The following is a 20,038-nucleotide window of genomic DNA, read 5'->3' as shown; positions in this document are numbered from 1 at the left end:
TCTAACACCATGCACCCCACTAATCAGCTGGTATAATCTATGGTGGACACAGGATGTCAATTTATTTTTTTTTTTTAAAGTGCTGGTCTCTAGTACCTGGCAGCGCCACTACACACGGAATGGAGCTGTGCAGCCATGTTCAATGTGTCTGATGGCCATCTAATCGGCAGGATCAGCTATCGGCTGAATGACCCCTAACTCCACAATACACAGGAACGCTGAGCTGGGTGTATCCATGTCCTCTGGGAGACAGCTGCTGCACGACTCTTCTAGCAGCCACTTATCTGAAAGGGGGCAAAAGGATCAGCCACTGAAATTCAACAGGCTGGATCCTTATGTCCCTCCAACATCTGTCTGGGGAGAATTGGGGGACCCTCAGACCCATTAGTTCCTGACTTATCTAATGTGTATGTGGGCCCTAAGAAGAGTGTGGGCCCGGCTTAGAGATTGCATTGTGCTTGTACCAATGTAACAAACGCAATATTTCTGGTCCTGCAACGTTCTAATAAATCACCAGCAGTTCTATGTAGAATTAAAGAAGACACAATCTGCTCATTGCGTTTTGCATATTATCTGCGTTTCGATCTTATGTAAAACTACAATCAACATTGTAAAATCAGATGTAGCAGAGCCGAGTGTCTTATAGTTCTAGGCAAAAGCACAACTATTGTAAAACCCCAGTGTGCCCAGATGTAGCTGACCGAAGCACAAACTCCAGATATACCTGGGCACGCTATGGATGTTAATGCTGATAGATGTAAAGTGGTGTACGCGGAGCTTTAGAGTAGTCAGATTCCTGTACCCGACCGCAGGAGGTCGCAGCTGCAGACACAATGTCAGCATTTAAAAAAAGGGCCAGAAGCTTTCCTCACAACAAATAACAATTAGGCTAAGTCATTAAAGGGCCTGTCCACTAGGAAGGACAACCCTTTCTTAATTCCTTTATTTCCCCCAAGTATAATAAATATCACCCGTACTCACCTCAGATTCCCTTTCAGTGATGCTGGTGCCTTGTATACCAGGGCTGACATGACATAGTCAAGAGAGCCCTGGAGCCAATCAGCACTTTCTTTGGATGCAAGTGACATTCAGGGGACATCAGTGAAGCAGCAGCTCTCACTTCTTCCAGGTGTCAGTATTTTAATCCAAAAAAAAAAAGGAAGTCAAGCGGTTTCTGATTGGCTGCAGGGTTCTCGTGACAATGTCATGCCAACTCCAAGAGACCAGGCGCACACTTTGCTGGAACGGCACAGACACAGAAACAGCCTATACTTGTCTCCTATTTTACATGGGGGGATATAGCAATTGAGAAGAGGTTCTAGGAGTAGTGGAAAAACCCTTTAATATCAGGCTGGTGGGAATCAGACTCCCACCCCCCACCGATCAGCTGTCAGATCATACAAATTGTAGATACAAAGCATGGCACTGCAGCCAGGTTCAGTTGACCTGAATGGGACTGAGCAGCAGAGGTGTATCTGAAACAGCGAGGGAGTTGGTACTGCCGATTCCAACAGCACAGGAGCACCACTGATTGATGGCCTTTCCTTACAATAGGCGATCAATATCAAAGCCTGCAATCCCAGTACGTCATTGATGCGAGTGTTCAGTGTGCAATAAACTGTCTTTTAGCTTTTGCTCGTAAAGTACAGTACAGACGAAAAGTTTGGACACACCTTCTCATTTAAAGATTTTTCTGTATTTTCATGACTATGAAAATTGTACATTCACACTGAAGGCATCAAAACTATGAATTAACACATGTGGAATTATATACTTAACAAAAAAGTGTGAAACAACTGAAAATATGTCTTATATTCTAGGTTCTTCAAAGTAGCCACCTTTTGCTTTGATGACTGCTTTGCACACTCTTGGCATTCTCTTGATGAGCTTCAAGAGGTAGTCACCGGAAATGGTCTTCCAACAATCTTGAAGGAGTTCCCAGAGATGCTTAGCACTTGTTGGCCCTTTTGCCTTCATTCTGCGGTCCAGCTCACCCCAAACCATCTCGATTGGGTTCAGGTCTGGTGACTCTGGAGGCCAGGTCATCTGGCATAGCACCCCATCACTCTCCTCCTTGGTCAAATAGTCCTTACACAGCCTGGAGGTGTGTTTGGGGTCATTGTCCTGTTGAAAAATAAATGATGGTCCAACTAAACGCAAACCGGATGGAATAGCATGCCGCTGCAAGATGCTGTGGTAGCCATGCTGGTTCAGTATGCCTTCAATTTTGAATAAATCCCCAACAGTGTCACCAGCAAAGCACCCCCACACCATCACACCTCCTCCTCCATGCTTCACGGTGGGAACCAGGCATGTAGAGTCCATCTGTTCACCTTTTCTGCATCGCACAAAGACACGATGGTTGGAACCAAAGATCTCAAATTTGGACTCATCAGACCAAAGCAGATTTCCACTGGTCTAATGTCCATTCCTTGTGTTCTTTAGTCCAAACAAGTGTCTTCTGCTTGTTGCCTGTCCTTAGCAGTGGTTTCCTAGCAGCTATTTTACCATGAAGGCATGCTGCACAAAGTCTCCTCTTAACAGTTGTTGTAGAGATGTGTCTGCTGCTAGAACTCTGTGTGGCATTGACCTGGTCTCTAATCTGAGCTGCTGTTAACCTGCGATTTCTGTGGCTGGTGACTCAGATAAACTTATCCTCAGAAGCAGAGGTGACTCTTGATCTTCCTTTCCTGGGGCGGTCCTCATGTGAGCCAGTTTCTTTGTAGCGCTTGATGGGTTTTTGCAACTGTACTTGGGGACACTTTCAAAGTCTGCCCAATTTTTATGACTGACTGACCGACCTTCATTTCTTAAAGTAATGATGGCCACTCGTTTTTCTTTACTTAGAATTTGTATTATGGCAAGAAAAAAGCAGCTAACAGTCTATTCAGTAGGACTATCAGCTGTGTATCCACCAGACTTCTGCACAACACAACTGATGGTCCCAACCCCATTTATAAGGCAAGAAATCCCACTTATTAAACCTGACAGGGCACACCTGTGAAGTGAAAACCATTTCCGGTGACTACCTCTTGAAGCTCATCAAGAGAATGGCAAGAGTGTGCAAAGCAGTCATCAAAGAAAAAGGTGGCTACTTTGAAGAACCTAGAATATAAGACATATTTTCAGTTGTTTCACACTTTTTTGTTAAGTATATAATTCCACATGTGTTAATTCATAGTTTTGATGCCTTCAGTGTGAATGCACAATTTTCATAGTCATGAAAATACAGAAAAATCTTTAAATGAGAAGGTGTGTCCAAACTTTTGTTCTGTACTGTAAAAAAAAACAAAAAACTTAATTTTCATAAATAAAACACAGCCAGAAAACGCTGCAAAGTGTTAACTTTGGGGCTTTTCACAAGTCAGTATCTCCGGTAAAAGTGGCAACAGTATCCACACGTACTGGAGACACTGACACACGCAGACCCATTCAAAACTATGGGTCTGCACACATGTCAGTGTTTCCACGGTCCGTGTGTCTTTGTGCTCCACACATTGACATGTTTTTTTTTTTGTTTTTTTTTACGCACTGCACGGTCCGCAAGTGTCTCATGCTGAACACACAGATGACATCCGTGTGACACGTACCGGAGCCTGGGAATCAGTGTACAGTTAGCGCTGTTCCCAAATGCCGGGTGCTGAATGCAGTCCTCATCATTGTCCCCCTGCCCGAGCTGTAATCAGCACAAGCAAGAGACAAAGTTGTGAGTAGTAGTCGGCTCCCAAGGAACAATGATGAGGGCAGCGTTCAGCACCCGGCGCTTGGGAACAGCGCTAACTGTACACGGATTCCCAGGCGTCGGTACGTGTGATCCTGATGCAGCACACGGGACACTGATATCTCCAAAACGGATTTTTCTGGTACTGGAAAAATCCGGACGTGTGAAAAAGCCCTTAGGATGTGTGAGCACTAAGTATTTGTTGCATTTTTGATACTTTTTTCCCCCGCACAAAAACTGAAGGATTTCCTAGTACCAGCAAAGTGAATGAGATTCCTGAAGTCTCAGGACACGAGGGAGAAAAAAAAGAAATACACTAAGGATGCGCACACATAAATAAAACCAACTTATTGGTGTACAAGCATAAAAATACATAGTATATCAATGTGGTTTACATATTGCACCTTATAGTATATTTCTATCTTTCTGTAGCTCATCTCCAGTATGCCTTGGTTTCACTGTAGCACACCATTTCTTTATCCCTTAGGATTATTGGGGTACTATATGGTGTCCTCTATATGCATTATGCACGGCTTATGCCAATTCTATGCACCACTGCTAGCAATATTTATAAAAAATGGTGTTATATCTACCTTTTGGTATGTCACCTTGGCCAATGTTCGCACCTGACTATGTGCCGTTCAGGTTGTTTCATTGATATATTATGTATTTTTATGCTTGTACAGCAATAAAAGTTGTTTTATTTTGTTTTTTTTCCCTCATGTCATACACTCTTTGATACATGATGCAGCACCCTGTAGTGGTTACTTAAGCTGTGCACCCATTTTTGTATGTTTTTCCTGAAGTCTCATGCACATGTTGCTTATTTTTTCCTTGCAGATTTGAAGCGGTTTTATATTTGCAGCATGTGTCAATTCTTTTAGCATTTTCACCTATTCCAACAAATAGTAAAAAAAAAAAAAATGCATCGAAAACACATGCAAGAAAACATGTAAAAAAAATTGCCTATTTTATGCTGCATTTTTACTGCCAACACTTATGTATTCGCTACAGAAAAAATTCTGATGCAAATACTGATTGTGTGCACATACTCTTCCCACCGAAACCTAACAGATATGGTCGCCTCGGCTTCCATCTACGTCACAGCAAGCTTCAACTTAACTGTTTCAGGTTCAGGGCGCTTTGGGCCTTCAGGACTGGATACGGTCTTGAAGAGTTTCTCTTTTTTCTTTATTAGGTTTATAGTTAGAATTTTTTTTTTTTTTTTTTATTTTACATTGTAGGTAAAAATGTTCTGGTAATGTTCTAGAGTGAACTTAATTTACTTATTATTCACAACTAATTTTGATTTCTACAAGTCTATTTTAGGGTTATTGGGTCAGGGCTAGTTTTACCACAAATGGGCAGTCCACTTGTGTATTATTTTTTTATCATTTTTTTGCAGCTCCTTGATTTACTGATCAGTCAACATTGGCTGGGACGTTTAGGTGGCAGGTAATATACCGTATATTCCGGCGTATAAGACGACCTGGTGTATAAGACGACCCCCCTACTTTCCTGTTAAAATATAGAGTTTAGGATATATTCACCGTATAAGACTACCCCTTTTCCAACGCATACCAAACACCGGTAAAAATTAAAAAAAAACAGATTTGAATTTAACATGGTCCTTTTTTAATTTAAATTCTTATGACATGCAGGTATATAGCAGGAAAACTGTCACTCATAAACATATTAAAATAGGGGGGACCCCACGTCATTTTTTGGGGGGGCCCCCCATTCTAATAGCTAGTAAAGGCTAGGTATTCAGCTGGGGGCTGATATTAGTAGCCTGGGAAGCTCCGTGGGTATTACCCCCTTCCCAGACTTCAAACATCTGCCCCAGCCGTCTGCTTAACCTCCGCTAGAGACTATAATGATGGTGGATCCCACGCCAATTTTCTTTTTAAAAAATCCTTTATTTTAACACTAAATGACAATTGAGGGGTTAATAAAGATGCAGTCCCTAAATTATTATTAATTTTGTAATTAATTTTTCCCAAAAATGTTGATGTGGGCTTCGCCATATTTTTGTGTCCAGCCAGGTACAGCAGGCAGGAACGGGCTGCCCCCAACCACCAGCTGCCTATTTGTACCTGGCCGGACACAACAATATAGGGAAGCCCTTTTTTTTTTAATTATTTCATGAAATAATTAAAAAAAAAAGACGTGGGGCTTCGCCCTATTTTTGTGTCCAGCCAGGTACAACTAGGCAGCTGGGGGATGGAATCTGCAGCGCAGGGAGGCCCAAGCTTTCTGGGCCCCCCCCGCTGCAAATTGCAGTCCGCAGCCGCCCCGGAAAATGGCGCGCTCATAGAAGCGCCATCTTCTGGCGCTGTACCCAACTCATCCAGGGCCCTGGTGCGGTGGCTCACTGGGTAATAAAGGGGTTAGGGCCAGCTTGGCATTATCAGCTGGCCCTAAGCCCGAAATTCATGGGGTCACGCCAATATTAGACATGACCACCATGAATTTCTAGTAAAGTAATTAAAAAAAACACAACACCCAAAAAAAAGTCCTTTAATTGAAATAAAGACACAATTTTTTAATGTTCTAAATTAAACCATACTTACCGTCACGCCCATTCCAGCTGAAGCCAACGATCTCCTGCAATAAAAGAAAAATAATAAAGCAACCTCATCCTTACCTTTCCATGGTTCCCAGGACCGGTCCAGCTCTGCTACATTCACATGACAGGCTGCACCGCAGCAGAACGCTGCCATCCAGCTTGCCATGCGGCAGACACTGAGAAGCGCAGGCATGCTTGTGCTCCTCAGTGTCTGACTGTGACGGCATCCAGATGAGCCGAGATCATGTCCAATGAACTCGGCTCACCTCATGCACGTCACTGACAGCGTGGGAAAATTCTCCTGCTCCCCGCATGCGCAGTAGAAGTTTCCCACGCTGTCAGTGACGGACGTCCAGGAGGTGAGCTGAGTTCATTGTCGGCTCATCTGGATGCCGTCACAGCGAGACACTGAGGAGCGCAAGCATGCCTGCGCTTCTCAGTGTCTGCGGGATGACAGGCTGGATGGCGGCGTTCTGCTGCGGTCCAGCCTGTCATCTCGATGTAGCAGAGCTGGACCCGTCCTGGGAACCATGGAGAGGTAAGGATGAGGTTGGTTTATTATTTTTCTTTTATTGCAGGAGATCGTTGGCTTCAGCTGGAATGGGCGTGATGGTAAGTATGGTTTAATTTAGAACAATAAAGAATTGTGTCTTTATTTCAATTAAAGGACTTTATTCTGGGTGTTTGTGTTTTTTTTAACTTTGACTATGGGGTTAGTAATGGGGGTGTCTTATAGACGCCTCTCCATTACTAACCTGGGCTTGATGTCAGCTGGCATTATAAGCTGACATCAACCCCAACCCTATTACCCCCTGCCACCGCACCAGGGCAGCGTGGAAGAGCGAGGCTAAGTGCCAGAATTGGCGCATCCTATGGATGCGCCATTTCTGGGGCGGCTGACGGCTGGTGTTTCTAGCCTGGGAGGGGGCCAATATTCATGGCTCCCTTCCTGGGCTATTAATATCAGCCCCCAGCTGTCTGCCTAGCCTTTGCTAGCTATTAAATTAGGGGGGACCCCACGTCATTTTTTTGGGGGGGTCCCCCATTTTAATAGCTAGTAAAGACTAGGTATTCAGCTGGGGGCTGATATTAGTAGCCTGGGAAGCTCCGTGGGTATTACCCCCTTCCCAGGCTTCAAACATCTGCCCCAGCTGTCTGCTTAACCTCCGCTAGAGCCTAAAATTAAGGGGAACCCCACGCCAATTTTTTTAATAATAAATCCTTTATTTTAATACTAAATGACAAGTACAGTAACCAACACTATCACTGTACTTCATATATATGTGACTGACATGTTTCTATCTATCTAATCTATGTGTGAAGCTCTATTCTGTCTGTTATAAATTGTCGGGTACCGCTGCTGAATTGCCGGCCGGCTTTTTTAAAGAGACGGTGCATGAAAACACTATTATTTGTTTTAATAAATCCTTTACACTAAATGACAAGTACAGTAAGCAACACTGTCACTGTACTTCATATATATGTGACTGACATGTTTCTATCTATCTAATCTATGTGTGAAGCTCTATTCTTTCTATTCTAAATTGTCGGGTGCCGGCTTATGCCGCTGCTGAATTGCCGGCTTTTCATATATTGTCACAGAAGCGATGCGAACTTCCCTGCTCCGGACACAGCGCAGCGCTTCTGTGACAAGTGAAAGCTGTCGGCACAGAAGCCCTGCGCTGTGTCCGGAGCTGGGAATACGCAGCGATGTGTCAGTTTCAGCACAGAAGCGCTGACTGTCTGGACCTACCGCCGCCGTATTTTAACTCCCTCCACCTTATATTAACTCCGACATGGCAGGGATACGGCCACGGCAGCTTATTAACACCCCCAGAGTATCCCCGCATGTCAATTTCTGAAAGTTTAAAAGCATTACCGGCGTATAAGACGACCCCAGACTAGACAGAAGATTTTTCAGTCTTCAAAAGTCGTCTTATACGCCGGAATATACGGTAAGTAATTATAATAAAACAAAGTGCTGAAAAGTGAGAATCAACCGACTTGTCTACATGCCAGAACATCATGGACTAGTAATGAAGTCACTTAAAGGGGCTATCCGGGACCATGTTATTTTTTTACTATGGGCCTAAAAACCTACAGGCAGGTAATTACCGTATTTTTCGGACTATAAGGCTGTGTGCCCACGATGCGTTTAAGCGTTTCCGCAGCGGCAAAAACGCTTAAAAAACGCATTGTAGAAGGCCTGCCATGTTCTCCAATGATAATCCACATGTGCAGTGCACATGCTGCGGAAATTTCCGATGCGGATTATCATTGCGGAAAAAAACGCAGCACTACCAATTATTTTGCGGAAGTGCTGCGTTTTCGCCGCCATTGACTTGAATTAGAACGCATGGATTACGCATCACTGCATCTGTAGATGCTCATTCCATGCGTTCTAATGTGCGGATGGTACCCGGGTGTGGAGGAGAGGAGACTCTCCTCCGGACCCGGGTACCATAGAACCTGTAAAAAAGAGAATAAAATAAAAAATAAAGATTATATTTACCTTCTGATGGCTCCCGGTCTCCTTGTCTGTGCTTGCCGGCACTTCGCGATGGAATGAAGGACCTGTGCTGACGTCATAGTCATGTGACGGGTCACGCGACGCTGACGTCAGCAGGTCCTTCAGTGTACCGCTGCCGGCAGCCTGGACGGAGGGAAACATGACACCAGGGCCATCAGAGGGTAAGTATATATTTATTTTTTACCATTCTTTCGGTCACAGTATATAAATCCATGCCATTTGCATGGATTTATATCATGTGACCAAGTTGACAAGCACTTTCCAAATGATGCTAAAATCTCTTGGAAAGCGCTTGTCAACCCACATGCGGAAATGCATGTGAAGAACGCTTCACATCCGCATGTCCCTGGCAGGAAAAACGCATGTACAATCCGCATGTACAATCCGCATGCGTTTTTTTCTGCCAGGCACATGGCAGTGACATCATTCATGGCTCACACGCTGAGATCAGCTGCTGGCAAAAGAACAGGACGCAGCGCTGGAGCAGAGGGGAGAGGAGTAGAATCCTTTATTTTTTTTGTGTGCTACTTGATTGGGATGGGAGTGCCATGCATACCAGGAAAAGGGACGAGGGGTGCCATGCATAACAGGATGGGGGCCATGTATAACAGGAAGGAGAGCAATGCATAACAGGATGGGGGGACATTATCCCTATAACAGTGTTAACAGCAGCCCCCCTCCTTCATAACAGAGCATCATGATCACATTTTTTGTTTACATTTTTTTTTAATTTTCCTCCTCTAAAACCTGGGTGCGTGTTATGGTCCAGTGCGTCTTATAGTCCAAAAAATACAGTAACTACTTGCCTGTTGTGTCTAGCGCCGACCTCTGCCAATTGAGAGCAGTCATGGACCACAAGCAGCGATTCTGCAGCCTCTGGTGACAGAGCAGCGGCTTCTCTTCCGCTCTGCAGACAGGGCGGCATAGACTAGGTTATGCTGTTTAAGGCCACACTATCCGTATTTGGTCAGTATTCAGTCAGTATTTTTTCTCAGAAGTGGGAGCCAAAACCAGGTGAGGAACAACCAGAAAAAAGGTATAATAGAAACAAGTGCACCAATTCTGCATTTATCACCCACTCCTGGTCTTGGTCCCCACTCATGTGAAAATATACTGACCGAACACTGACCAAATACAGATAGTGAGGCTGTGGCCTGACAGCCAGCTCCTCGGTGTATTTGCAGGGAGTTGGCTGTCAATCAGCATGATGTAAGCAATGATGTCCCATCGACAGAGCATCCTGAAAGAGGAAGAGCTGCTCTGCTGACATGAGGCTAAATGAAGCAGCAGAATGGCAGACAGGAGCGGCCCGTGAACGCACAGAGCCAGCACTGGGCAGAACTGGTAGGTAGTTAGCAACTACCTGCCTGTCAGTTCTAAGCCCAATGGCAAAAAATAAATAAAAAAATAGTTCCAGATAACTCCTTCATGTATGGTCTAAAAGGAAGCATCATAAAACCTCAATAACTGAACTGTGTGAAGAAAACCTAAAGCCACGGCACTGTGAACATGACAAGAATTAGAGGATAGTGTTTCCTGAACAGATGTAAACCGCTCTATCTGATCCGAGTGAGAATACAGCCAGTCACATTCACAAATAGGAGGCCAAAACAAACCGTTCACGTTTAGTCACAAAGCAATCAGCTGTACACTAATTCATACAAGGGGCACAAAGTGAGAGCCTATATTTAGAGCCGGGGGAATTTCTATTCCTAATCCAGTGATAGAGAACAGAAGCCGCACTTAGTATATGACTCATGGCTTTCCTACAGACCGGGAAATAAACCACCACCTTTACTGCCAATATGCAAATATAACCTGTGGAAGACAGGCAGGAGACAAAACCTTGGTTGGGCTATGGTCACACGTTGCGTTTTTTATGCAAATTAAAAGATGCTTTTTACACTACCAGCAAAAGCGATGAGATGTCAGTAATTTCATGCATACACTTTTTTTTTGCCCTGACTAGATTGAAAGACTAGAATTTTTTATTTTAATCTGCATCATGTCAACTCATTCAGCGTTTTTTGCAGTGTTTTATTCCACAGAGGAATTAATGAGTGAAAAAATGTTGCAAAAAAAACCAGCGTTTTTAGTGAATAAAACTTTAAATATGTACTGTAAATTGCTGTAGAAGTCTCATGGAGGAACAAACCATACAGATCATTAAAGAAGCACTCTTATCCTCTTAACATATTGCAGTCATCATATTATATAGCACTATGTACTTACAATTGCTCATTCTGCCCTTATACCCAGCTAATTCTTTTCTTTGCTCGATGTAGAAACAGGAAGTCTCTTGTCCCTGAAGAAATCATTCCCCTCTTCAACTGTCCCAGCTGCTGCCCCTACCAAGCATTTTTGCAGTGACTCACGAGTCATACAGGGAAAATGGACCTTCTGTTTCTACGTAAAGCTTAGAAGGACTCAGCTAGTCAGTTTTAAATCATATGACATCATAGACCTAATGAAAGAGAAAAAATAGCTGGGTAGAAAAGCAAAATGAGAAATTGTAATATGCTGTATAATATGATAAGAAAATGATAATGTTGATGGGAGTGTTTCTCTAAGGCTATGTGCCCACGATGCAGAAATGCTGCATATTTTTACGCTTCTCCCTGGCAGGAAAAACGCATGCGGTTTTTACATGCATTTTTCCCGCCAGGTAGAAGCGTTTGTCAAGCGTTTTTGCATGCATTTCTGCATGCGGGTTATCAAGCGCTTTTCCAAGCGATTTTAGCATCAGTTGGAAAAGTGCTTGACAACTTGTTCACACTATATAAATCCATGCAACTGGCATGCATGTATATAGTGTGACCAAGTTAGTTTTAAAAAAATAAAAAATAAAAAAAAAAGAATAAGAATAGTAAAAAATAAAAAAATAAAGTTTATACGCACCTTCCGTTGTCCTCCCGGTGTTTTGTCTGCTGCGTCCGGTGTCTTGCATTGCTCGCGGTGGTGTGAAGGACCTGCGGTGACGTCATTGAGCCATGTGATGGGTCACATGACTCAGTGACGTCATGGCAGGTCCTTCACAACAGTGCGACTCATACAGCAGACCAGACGGAGCGGAGAAAGCACCGGGGGACATCGGAAGGTGCGTATAAACTTTATTTAATTTTAAATTCTTTTTTTTACAGTTTCTATGGTACCCAGGTCTGGATGAGAGTCTCCTCTCCTCCACACCCGAGTACCATCCGCACATAGAAACGCATAATATCCGTGTGTACAAATGTACTGACAGGGATAATATGCGTTTAAATGCAAGTCAATGGCGGCGATTACGCTGCGTGTCCGCAAAATTAATGGACATGCTGCGGATTTTTGAGCGCAGCATAAACGCTGCGGAAAAATCCGCAGCATGGGCATTGACATTGCGGCTTGTCATTGGGGACCATGGGGGGCGGATTACCAAGCGTTTATGCTGCGGAAATTCTGCAGCATATAAGCTTGTAAAACGCTACGTGGGAACATACCCCAAGAAGTTAAAAGGAGCACTCCATTGATTTTTTTTTTTCTTTCCTGCCCAGTGCTATACTTTTTATTGGAATTATAATGTCTCACTATTTTATTGTGTCATTGGGGTTACAAACACCTGGCGACAAAGAAAAAAAAATCTTCGGCATGAGTTTTGAATAGCCGAATCACTAGCATACTTTGACTTTGCAAACAGAAAGAATAACTGTCCTTCCAACTCACACTGCAAAAGCACATTGTATCCTAGAAGCTTATTATTATTAGCATTAATCTGCCTCCTGCTTGTGATAGGTTTCTCATTGTCGGTTAGAACAAGCTGAAGCTGCCTCTCATAGGATGCACTGCAGATTCTGCATATGCAAACAGCATAGGTAATGAAAGTCAGGGGAGTTAAATAAACACAACTAATCAATGTAGTTACCAATGTATTGCTGCACTGGTTGAAAAGACAGAAATTTGTCTATAGGTGAGCATCTGTAGTTTGGATGATATGAGCTAATTGGCATACCTTTTCCAATGAAGAAATGGCTGTAAATAGGTCACTACACTCTTCATAATAAGATGATGGTGCTTGGTGGGAGGTGTATGAGAGCTGTCATGCAACATCTGATTAGGTTACAGGAAGTAACAGGAGAGCAAACTCTGGACTAATGGCACAACTTTCCAAAAGAAATGGGGAATAACATAGAATATCGCTGGAAAGATAGCATGATAGGTCTCAAAAAAATAAATAAAATTGCCTTCTTCAAACGGAGCAGGGCTTCACACTAGGTAAATTAGGAAAACTTGGTTAGCATTTTTTTTTTCTTTGAGTAAAGAGGCTGAGGAGAGGTATGAGCTCTCCTTGAATATCCTCAACTATGTATGGAGACCTATTTTCATTACAATGTTCACTGGGAAAAGAAATAAGCAAATTAACTCATACAAGCAAAACCAGAGGCCCATCATTGCATGCTTTGAGTAATGACAAAGCCACTGACTTTCCATATGTACTAAAATGTATTTGAGCACAGCATTAGAGATGGAATTATTAATAATTTGTTGAAGATCAGTGATCTTGTGTTTATAATGCCACATCGGCCTGATGAAGAGCTCGCATCACTGAAGGAATATACGGGATACATCTGCTATTCCACACTTTCCTATTTAAAGACTTGTTGCATTTATTATTGATCTCCTTACATTTCCTTTTATAGCTTAATTTTTTTAATCGATTTTCTATAGATCTATGGTGTTAACCTACAATATATTCTACGTGCAGTGGTCATACTAGAATTAAAGGGTTTATCCAGTTAAAAGCACAAAAATTAAAGTAAAAATAGACAAAACATTGAGGCAGCTTAAAATATCAGATCAATGTTGGGAGAGCTGTGCCATCAGCTTCATTTTAAAACCCACAAGAAAGCCTCCTCTCCCTCCCTGTATTGGAGAAGGGGGCTGCCTCACTAGCTCATTTTAGTAGCAAAGCCAGCCCCTTTCCCTGTCGTGCCAAATTATGGGGTGGCTTAGGCACTGAAAAGGAGTCAGCCGCCTACACACATTTACCTTATACAGGAGGGATGTGTCAAAACGAAGCCAGAAGTGGAGCTGCCAGTGCCAATAATGAAACAAAGTGCTTTAGTAATTGCATTAAATGGCCATGTTCACACAGCATTTTTGCCGCATCTTTTTCTACAGACAAAAGCAGCTCTTAGCAGTAAAAACGCTGCGTTAAGAACACCCATTTTGCGTAGTTTTCACCGCATTTTTTGGGGTGCAAATTACATGCGTGTTTTATCTATAAAACCTGTTTAATAAAGTTATATAGTTTCACCAAAAATGCTGCGAAAACGTTACTGCATTTTTGCAGCGATTTTTTTTTTCACTTTCTCATTGCTTCCTATGGGCAAAGAACGCTGCAAAACGCTGAAAGAATTTAAATAAAAACGTGTCTTTTTTTTAAAATAAGTTGTTGTGCTCAAAGTCAGGAAAAAGAAAAACAAGTGTGTGCATGAGATTTCTGAAATCTCAGCTTGCACCGGTACTGTAAACCACTTCATGAACATGGCCTATACATTTCATCGTTTATAGCTGAACACCAGACTTAAAATAAATGTGGAAAGAAACATTTGGCCCCAAATTTCAGAACACCCAAATAAGTTGCCACATCCTTACCCTACGCATGGCTTCCTCCTCTTCTTGACGCTTCTCGTAATGTGCAAAGTCATCAAAGATAGAGGTTGTATGCTTGAAAGTCGCAATTATTTTAAGGACTTGCTTGGCTTTTTCTAGGGGTACCTCTTGAGTGTCCCTTGAGTTGGTAACAGGCTTATTATCATTGTTTTCCAAACGAATGTGTCGCAGTTGGTTATTAGGAACGTCTTTAACAAAGACCCATTTGACTTCGAACTTTCCCTTCCACTTGTCTTGTGACCAGACTCCAGCATAGGCATTATAGTCTACAACAGACTTCATCTCCGCCACGCCACAAAAATGTCCACTCCCATTCACGCTGAAGAGTAAATAAAGTGGGCCTTTACCATTCAAGGATCGGTAAGCAGCATCCAAACGCTTATTGCCATGTTCAGTACTGCACCAGATTGAGTACTTGATAGAACGGTGAATATCGTCCTCAGAGTAGCTTTTGATTATAAACACGCGCCCATTTTTCAGACTCCAATCAAAGTCTTTGGGATTATAGTTGTTTATGGCCTTCAGTTTCTCCAGAACGGGGTGAACCTCAACACCAGGTGAGGAGCTTACAGGCACAACCCCCAAGCTAAAGTTCTCATTGCCAGACACATTGTTCTGATTGAATCCTACGCCCCTGTTCCTAGGTGCCACCCAGCGATTCTGAAGCTGCTGCTGCACCTGGTGGCTCGGAGCCCCCTGCTGAGGTCCTGGTTGCTGCTGTGGCTGTAGATGAAGCTGCTGTTGAGGCAGTTGGTTTTGCACCATGGGTAGAGGCTGAGTTAATGGCTGAGGCTGCTGAATTACAGGCTGAGGAGGCATAACTGGCTGAGCAAGAGGGGCCTTTACCACAGCCCCCTTGTCGTCCCAAGTTCCAATATTGATGTTGTGTTTTATAGGCGGAGGAGGAACTGCAGAGTTACCAATACTCATATTGCCCTTAGGTTTAAGTTTCGGCTGAGGTTTTGCTGGCTTTCGAGCAATGGCAGCCCAAGAGGTTGGTTTGGGTGCAGAACTGCTGACCGGAGGCACGCTATTTGCGGCCATACTAGTCATTCCTGCACTAGTCAAGGCTGAACCAACAGTTTTTGTTACAGCAGCAGTCATGTCCCCGCCAATTTTCAGTCCAGTCATTCCTTGCTCGATGCTGTTAATCCCTGGTACCTTGCTTAAAGTATCGCTGCCAAAACCAGCTTGCCCATCAGCAATGGCTCTACTGAGAGAACTAGGTGGGTATCCGTAGCTGCTGCTATATGCAGAACTTTGAGTTGATTGTCCCTGAGATCCACTTGTCCCCCATGTGGAGAAGTCTGCATTCCCAGGAAAAAAATTAAACCCATGCTGACTCAGGAAAGGAGGAGTGTTCCCCAAAGCCCCCGGCTGACTAAACACTCCATCCGGTATGTAGTGGTGTTCCCCATTGCTCATCTGTCCATACAAGTACGGCATTGGTGGGTCTCCTGCTGTTGACCATGCTGCCTCACCAAGAGAGTAAGGAAATCCAATGGATGGCGCATAATAACTAGGCATGTAAGGGTCTGACATTGGTGGATAGCTATTACTCTGTAAGAAAACACAAAGATGATTAGTCCCTGTAGAGAAGGACCCTGTGGAAATAAATGTTACATGGACAATGGCTGCAAATCACAAAGCATTTCCAACAGAATAAAAATCATACTGGGTCACAGAGGGAGACTACTACCATGGTTGACATTTGGTATATTTCTAAAGGCATTTGGTGTGCTCACCAAAATTGGTCTTGTGTGTGCCAGTCTCGATAGTGTGCAATAGTAGGTGCGTCACATTCGTTAGGGGTACGCCTCGTCACGAATTTGACGAATCCTCCAGCTACTCGTCTACCAGCATTAGTAGTAAACTAGTCATGGACAGGAGTACAATCCTTATAGAATTTTTACCGCTTTTGTGACGTAAGGGATAGTGAATCTGCTGGCCACACCCCTGTTGCTAGGCTCCACCCACTAACCAAATAGTCAACAAGGCTGATGCAAACGTCAAGAGTCTACTATGTAAGGGGATTCAGCTAATTAACCCCCACGATGCAGTTTTCAGAGGCACCTCAGTGATTCGAGGTTCATTGATGGATACATCTGCTCTTGGTCCGCACGTCACCACAATGTATACTTGACACTTCATGTATAAATCTGATGCTAAATCTAACAAAATGGATGTAATGTAACCAAGTGCCTCTTACTGCGTAGAATAAGCAGTAATGTGCGCTCGCCGGTGTATAATAGACTGATTTCGGGCAGGCCGCTCTTACACCAGATGGTTTTCAGCTCAGTCATTAATTATTCATTGCATTTCAGAAGTCAACAGAAAGTACAATGGTTTTTCACACAAGTAAACAGTGAATGAACTCCTTGTTTGTCAGTAACCTGACACGCACATTTTTTAGCTCTGTAACTAGCAGACAAGAAGGTGCAGCCTTGGATCTTACTAGCGCCTTGCTTCCTTATAAAACACGAGAATGTCATTATTGGGAACACACTGAGAATAAGGAATACATTGGGGAAGCAGTGAGTAAGGCTTCACTACAGAGACTGGTGCTATGGCTGTATGGGTCAGAGTACAATAATATAAATAATGCCATTCTGTAGTAATTCTGATGTGCCAGGGCTGAGAAATCAAGCTTTGACGTATGACTGGGACCTTCACCACCATACCAGTAGTTTCACTAGTAAAGACGTCCTGGCAGATCCACATTAAAAGGGGTTGTTCGCTGAAAATAGGTGATCAATTAAAAGGTTGGTGGTGTCCAACCTCTGGGAGCAGCACAGATTGGAGGAAAGTGACACTTTTCCCTGTTAGAATGTAGCTCTAGTGCACACACCTGACCACCGCTCTATGGGGCCGCGTGAAAAAGCCGAGCACAACAAATACTCCCATCCTGCACGTCTTCATGCCACAGGAGCCCTGCAGCCAATCAGCAGATGCTTCTGGGCCACTGAGCTTTCACTTCTACCACTTGTCTGAGGCTCGTCCAAAGGACTGGCTGCAGGGGTCACAGCAAAACATGACATGACCCCAAAAGACCTGGCACCGCTGATGGAGGTGAATAAATGTGATTTAATTTTACAAGGGGAAGTACTTAATTTAAAAAGGTATTGTCAATGTAGCAGCACAAGCACAACCCCTTTAAAAGGAGTTATACAATATTGCTTATTTTTTTTTCTATGTGGCTAAGAACTTACTGGCAGGAAGTTGCTACCTACCTGCCTGTTCTGCCTCAGAGCAATCACAGACCGTCCCTGTCAGAAGTTCTATTTCCGGTGACGTCACGTCAGCAGAGCAGCTCTATCTTCCGGTCTGCCCCGTCAACAGGGCTAAACTGCCAAGGTCATGCTGCTTGACAGCAGTCTCCGCTGCCTAACTGCTGGGAGTCGACAGTCAAATCAGCATGATGGCGGCAGTGACATCCCGCTGATAGAGCAGAGCAGAAGAGGGAGAGCTGCTCTGCTGACATGAAGTCAAAGAAAGCAGGAGAATCGCCACGGAGTCAGAACAGATTGTCACCGGGCAGAATAAGTTCTTTGCCTCATACAAAAAAATAAGCAATCTCCTTTAACCTATTCCAGGCCCACTAATGGGTATTTGTATCTTATGTGTTTCTTTATGAACTTAGGTCACTTACCTGATTCGTCTGGCTGGTTAGATAAGGCTCAAAGTCATCATCGTTTACTGCATCTTTCTGATGCATTGAACCGTTCTGCACTGCAACTGAAGAGAAAACTTGTTGTTAGGTTATGACGCAAGAATAGTCCCCACACACCTCTATAATTCACTCTAAAGAACCGGCACAACACTAAAATGTATTACCCGACAAATGCCCTGGGCCAGACAAAAGAAACAAAGTGTCTGCTTTCTTGTGTGTCAATTAATTACAGGAAGCGTTAGACCCTGTGTCACCTGCAAAGTATCAGTGAGTGCAGATCGTACACAGCACTCATCACAAAACAAGAGATAAATCCAGCTTAAGCCCCCGTCTCACATAGCGAGATCGCTAGCGAGATCGCTGCTGTGTCACGGTTTTGATGACGCAACAGCGACCTCACCAGCGATGTCGCTATGTGTGACACTTGCAGCGATCAGGCCCCTGCTGTGAGGTTGCTGATCGCTGCAAAATGTCCTGGACCATTTTTTGGTCTTTGCCCTCCCGCTGGTCAGCAAACATCGCTGTGTGTGACCAGTGGGAGCAGCGATCAGGCTGGTAACCATGATAAACAGCGCATTACTAGGGGCAGACACGCACTTAGTAACCCGCTGTTTATCATGGTTACCACTCTGCTACGGTGAGCGGTAACCTCCCGCTAACCGTAGCAGAGTGGTAACCATGATAAACAGCGGGTTACTAGGTGCGCATGTGCCCCTAGTAACGCGCTGTTTATCATGGTTACCAGCCTGATCCTGCTTCAGCAGGCTGGTAACCAGGAGCAGGACATCGTGGAAAGATTCTTTCCACGATGTCGCTGCTCCCCTGATCGCTGATGAGCCTGCCTGTTTGACAGCTCACCAGCGATCACATTGCGACGCAGCAACGATCCCTGACAGGTCGTATCGTTGTCAGGATCGCTGTAGCGTCGCTATGTGTGACGGGGCCTTTAGAGGAAAGGGTCCATTCATGTGGTCTCCACCACACTTTCAACAGCCTTGTTGACCCAGCTCATTAGGGAACTATATGTAACATTATTCTCTGATTTTAGATTTGTAATTCTATTTTCTGTACATGATTACTGAGGCGCTCATCTTGACTGAGCTTCCATTACTAGAAATCATAAATAGGCTTGATCATATGAACCACAAAAACCTGTAGACTGGAGATGTCCATTGACTTCTATAAAGAGTTTTCTAAGCATGCTCAGTGACCTGTGCAGAGAGCATTGTACAGGAAGAGGGAGGAGGAGAGCTGTGAACTACACAAAAAGTTTATCTGACAACTACTGAAAAGATCACCAAAAATAAAACACATTCATCATAAATACTTGATTTAAACAGTAAAAAAGTAAATTTTCTGATATTTAATTTCAGATTAGAAAACAGAGGATCCAAATGTTTAATTTCTAACATAACTGGAACCGCTCGTCAGTGACAACGTGCCAAATAAAGTGTAGGACGCCATTTCAAAATGACAAAGTAGATTACTGGGACGCATATTTTTTTAAAGGGATAAAATCTTATTAATCTGCTGCCCTTTAGATCTTAGCATGAACACAGATTACATACAATCCTCCAAAGAGTAGTCTACAGAAGTGCTGCATACCTAGAGCTATATACTCCCTATATGAAGGCACACGTATAACCAAGCACACCACGTATAATACAACCTCGTCTGTGTCCTATAACCGCTCAGGACCCAACAATAGGTGTCAGGAGGGAGAGTGACAGAGTAACTTTAGTTAAGGCAGACCCATGCCATCCTAGTATTACAAGTATGGAAATAGCCTCCATGTAAAGCCGAATTTACTCCCAAGTGTCTGCTGGCCGCAGATTATCCAGCCCTTTGCCTCGGCATAAGCTCTTGGCAATCAACTGGTGATTGATGCTTCTATTTTGA

General features: G+C 43.7%; 1 protein-coding gene across 4 annotated transcripts in view; it reads right to left on the bottom strand.

The window, feature by feature from the left end:
• Positions 1-20,038, bottom strand: part of YTHDF3 (YTH N6-methyladenosine RNA binding protein F3) — a 39,886-nt gene that overhangs the window by 7,076 nt on the left and 12,772 nt on the right. For all 4 annotated transcript variants that reach the window (XM_073679358.1, XM_073679357.1, XM_073679359.1 and 1 more), the window contains 2 exons: positions 18,119-18,204; positions 14,452-16,029 (listed from right to left, as the gene is read on the bottom strand). In XM_073679358.1, coding sequence (XP_073535459.1) covers positions 14,452-16,029; positions 18,119-18,184 — 1,644 coding nt within the window. In that variant the 5' untranslated portion in view covers positions 18,185-18,204. The remainder of the gene's footprint in view (positions 1-14,451; positions 16,030-18,118; positions 18,205-20,038) is intronic.

This window comes from Phyllobates terribilis, unplaced genomic scaffold (genome assembly GCF_046119375.1).
Source record: "Phyllobates terribilis strain yellow unplaced genomic scaffold, ASM4611937v1 Scaffold_4__5_contigs__length_816908805, whole genome shotgun sequence".
NCBI lineage: Eukaryota > Metazoa > Chordata > Amphibia > Anura > Dendrobatidae > Phyllobates > Phyllobates terribilis.
The sequence above is the reverse complement of the archived record's forward strand: the minus strand, read 5'-3'. Positions and strand labels throughout refer to the sequence as shown.